At 43.6% G+C, this 4284-nt stretch overlaps 1 protein-coding gene across 1 annotated transcript in view; it reads left to right on the forward strand.

Moving 5' to 3' along the window:
• Positions 1–4284, forward strand: part of pdcl3 (phosducin-like 3) — a 42911-nt gene that overhangs the window by 10994 nt on the left and 27633 nt on the right. The window contains exon 2 of the mRNA XM_043691698.1: positions 1825–1942. Within this exon, the coding sequence (XP_043547633.1) occupies positions 1825–1942 (118 nt within the window). The remainder of the gene's footprint in view (positions 1–1824; positions 1943–4284) is intronic.

The raw sequence follows: 4284 nt of genomic DNA on the forward strand, positions 1-4284 counted from the left end.
CCCCACCCCCCTCCGGCCTATCACCCTCACCTTGACCTCCTTCCACCTATCGCATTTCCAACGCCCCTCCCCCAACTCCCTCCTCCCTACCTTTTATCTTAGCCTGCTGGACACACTTTCCTCATTCCTGAAGAAGGGCTTATGCCCGAAACGTCGATTCTCCTGTTCCTTGGATGCTGCCTGACCTGCTGCGCTTTTCCAGCAACACATTTTCAGCTCAGTTAATTAAAAGCTGTGTTCATCGGATGTACTGCACACAATTCTGGTCACTACACTATAGGAAGGATGTTACTCAGCTGGAAAGGGTGCAGAAAAGATTTGCAAGGCTGTTTCCAAGACACTTATAGGGAAAGGCTGATTTGGCTGAGGCTTTTTTCCTGGAGCTTAGGAGACTGAGGAATGACCTATTATAGAGATTTATAAAAACATGAGGGACATAGATAAGATTAACAGCCAAGATCTTTTCCCCAGGCTAGGGGAGTTCAAAACTAGAGGTCATAATTTAAAGATGAAAGGGAAAGCTCTAAAAGGGACCTGAGGGGGAACATTTTTCACACAGAGGCTGGTTCATATGTGGAATTACCTGCCAGAGGAAGTGGTAGATGCAGGTATAGTTACAACATTTAAAAGACAGGCACATGAGTAGGAAAGATTTAGAGGGATATGGGCCAAACACAGGTAAATGGCACTAGTTTGGTTTGGGAACCATGATCGGTGTGGATAGGTTGGACTGAAGGGTCCATTCTGGATGACTTTGTGACTCTTCTGGAGGAAAGAGATGCCTATGGAGTGACCTAATAGTAGCCTGTAAAATTATGAAGGGATTTGACAGGTTTCACTTTGGGGGAGCTAAAGCTAGGGGTCAATAGATACAAAATTGTGTCATGTTCTGTGCATTATGTTTGAAGGCAAGTCATTCACTTGTTGTTAGCTGTCCACTTTGAGCTGTTTTCTTGGCAGTTCTTGTCTGTGGTGCTTTGCTGTTGCCTTACATTCTCAGGGGCAGGGTGAGGAGGCAAGCTCCTGGAGCAGGAATCAAACCCGCTTTGTTAGCATTTGGTATGAAACACCTTGTTAATTTATTAATGTATTTAAAATGGAGTTCTCAAACACTGTTACCTAGAGTGGTGAAAATGTGCAATGTGCTACAGCTTGGAAGCAAATATAGTGTAGATGATTTTAAGAGGAAGGTGGAGAAAGGAATTATGTGCTAAATGAAGTGGAGTGGCAGCAAGAATAATTGATACACAAACTCTAGTCTGTTTGTGGGTTGAAAATTCTGTGTACTCTTCCAGTTTGCTGTCCATCTTCATATCTCACCAGCCAAAGAGACTTTCTTGACACCAGGAGATAGAATTACATCCTTTTCTCTGAATCGAATGAAGCAGTATAAGTGAGCAATAGGCTTTACATCTTGTTCAGCACCTGAATGTAAAGTAACAAACATTGAAGAAAGAAAGGGTGACAGTAGGTATCTGCAGTTTGCCATTGATTGAGGAAGGTAAGATAGAAGTAAGAATGGAAAGGAGCATACAATATGAAAAGGTTCTGTGCTGCATCTTTTCAAGCAGTGCCAGTAACTTCCATCATCTTGATTCTAGCCCTTCTGGGAGTGTTGAGTACTTTTTCCTTCAGGTAGAAAGTGTGCAGAGGCAACCTCTTCTTCGGTGCATTATAGGCAACCAGAAAAGGTTTTAAACCTACCACAGTGTGGGGTATAGGAAGTATTCATCACCTGCAGTGAGTAAGACTGTTGTTGTGATGAGTGTAGGATGTGCAAGTGTGGCCTAAACTCTTATACTGGTTTTCTTTCTATTACTTAAGGATCCAAATGCAGATACTGAATGGAATGACATTTTACGGAAAAAAGGCATCCTCCCTCCCAAAGAGGATGCAAATCAGGCAGCAGAGGAAGAGCTCATTCAGCACCAGAAACCGATCGGTAGGTGAAGAAGTTTAATTTGTTACTCGTTCATGTGTTGCTGCCAAGGCTAGACCATATGAAGTAGGAACAGCAGGTGGCTATTCAGTCAAGTGTGCTCTGCCACTCACTGAGATTGCAACTGACTGACAATCCTCAACTCCACTTCTCCTGATTTTTTTTTTTCCATAAACCTTTGCTGATTAAAAATCCACTACGCTACTTGTATCAAATGTAGAATAAAATCCCTACAGTGTGGAAACAGGCCCTTCGGCCCAACAAGTCCACACCTCTGAAGAGTATCCCATCCAAACCCATTCCCTCTACATTTGCCCCTAACTAATACGTACTTTGACACTGTGGGCAATTTAGCACGGCCAATCCACCATACCTGCACACCTTTGGACTGTGGGAGGAAACCGGAGCACCTAGTGGATACCCATGCAGACACGGGGAGAATGTGCAAACTCCACAGACAGTCGCCTGAGGCTGGAATCGAACCTGGGTCCCCAGTACTGTGAGGCAGCAGTGCTAACCACTGAGCCACCGTGCCGCCCTCTTTTGGATTGTTTGCAAATGGTTGTCATGGTTGAAAAGTGCAGCACTGGAAAAGCACAGTCGTTCGGGCAGCATCCGAGGAGCAGGAGAATTGGAAGGTCTTATGCCCAAAGCGTCAATTCTCCTGCTCCTCAGATGCTGCCTGATTGGCTGTGCTTTTCCAGCGCCATAGTTTATCGACTCTGATCTCCAGCATCTGCAGTCCTCTCTTTCTCCTAAATGGTTGTCATGCCCTTGTCACTGTTGTCACGTTAAATGGAACTCTTGTCCTTGTGGAGCATGATCTGAGCTGCATATTGGTATTTGGTGCTGTTAACTTCTCTTTTTTTGGGCCATTATTCCTGAAAGAACATATGCACATGAAATCAAATTTTGGACCAATAGTATTGTGTCCTGATAGGTTGCACACAATCACACAGCAGCCCGGAGTATTCCATGCGGGCCTTGATCCAGCTTAATGTATAGCAACTGTACAAAAATATTCAAAGATGTGACATTCAAAAATAAAATTTCAAAGGGAGCTTTGGTGAGGTGGTACATATGAGGTTCTGACTGTGTGCCGAGGTAGCATTGCTGTGTGTTAAATCTTGTAAAGAATACAAGAGTAAATTTCCTGGCAGTTTAGCCCACTGAGAAATAGAATTTTTTAGTCATTTCTAAGATTTGAACATAGAATATATTCTAACTCTGAACTGACTGAGAGGACAGTTATAGGTGCAGTGTCACATTTGATAGTTTTGCTAAGATCATCCACTAACTGACTTGATCCTTAAATGGTCAACCTGATCAGATAGTACAACCATACCAGATAGGGTATGTAGGTTAGTTTGATCTTAGAGTAGGATAAAACATTGAGGGCCGAAGGGCCTGAACTGTGCTGTACTGTTCTATTTTATCTCAGTCTAGAATAAACTTAATGACCAGCCTCATCAGCTTTCTGTGGTCAAGAATTCCACCCGTTCACCCTCCTCTGAGATAAAACATTTCTCCTCATCTCTGTCTTAACAGGGTGGCCCTTTATTCTGAGATAATGCACTCTGGTCTTGGACTCTCCCACACTCCTCTACTATCAATTCCCCTTACAACTTTATATGTTTCAGTAGGTCTCCTCTCATTATTATTATCTCCAAAGAGTATAAGCCCAACCTACTCAACCCCTTCTCATAAGATGGTTCCATCATACATGGTACAGGGTTATCAGCCAGTGAGCCTTCTCTGGACAGTTTCCAAAGCCAGTATATCTCTCCTTAGATAAGAGGCCCAAAACTGTTCAGTATTCCAGCTGTCTGACCAGTGTCTTGTGTATTTTTAGCAAAACTATCCTATTTCTATACCCTTTTGAAATAATGCCAACATTCCATTTGCCTTCCTTGTGATGAACCTGTATGCTGGATTTTTGAGATTGATGCACAGTTTTTCTCCATTTAAATCATAGAAGGTTGTCCATCTCCAATTGCTGTTAAGAAAATGATGAGAAGCTGGCTTAGAGTCAGAGAGTCATAAAGATGTACAGCATGGAAACAGACCCTTCGGTCCAACCCATCCATGCCGACCAGATATCCCAACCCAATCTGGTCCCGCCTGCCAGCACCCAGCCCATATCCCTCCAAACCCTTCCTATTCAAATACCCATCCAAATGCCTCTTAAATGTTGCAATTGTACCGCCTCCACTTCTTCCTCTGGCAGCTCATTCCATATGTACCACCCTCTGCATGAAAAAGTTGCCCCTTAGGTCTCTTTTATATCTTTCCCCTCTCACCCTAAACCTACGCCCTCTAGTTCTGGACTCCCAGACCCCAGGGAA

This window comes from Chiloscyllium plagiosum, chromosome 6 (genome assembly GCF_004010195.1).
Source record: "Chiloscyllium plagiosum isolate BGI_BamShark_2017 chromosome 6, ASM401019v2, whole genome shotgun sequence".
NCBI classification, from domain to species: Eukaryota; Metazoa; Chordata; class Chondrichthyes; order Orectolobiformes; family Hemiscylliidae; genus Chiloscyllium; species Chiloscyllium plagiosum.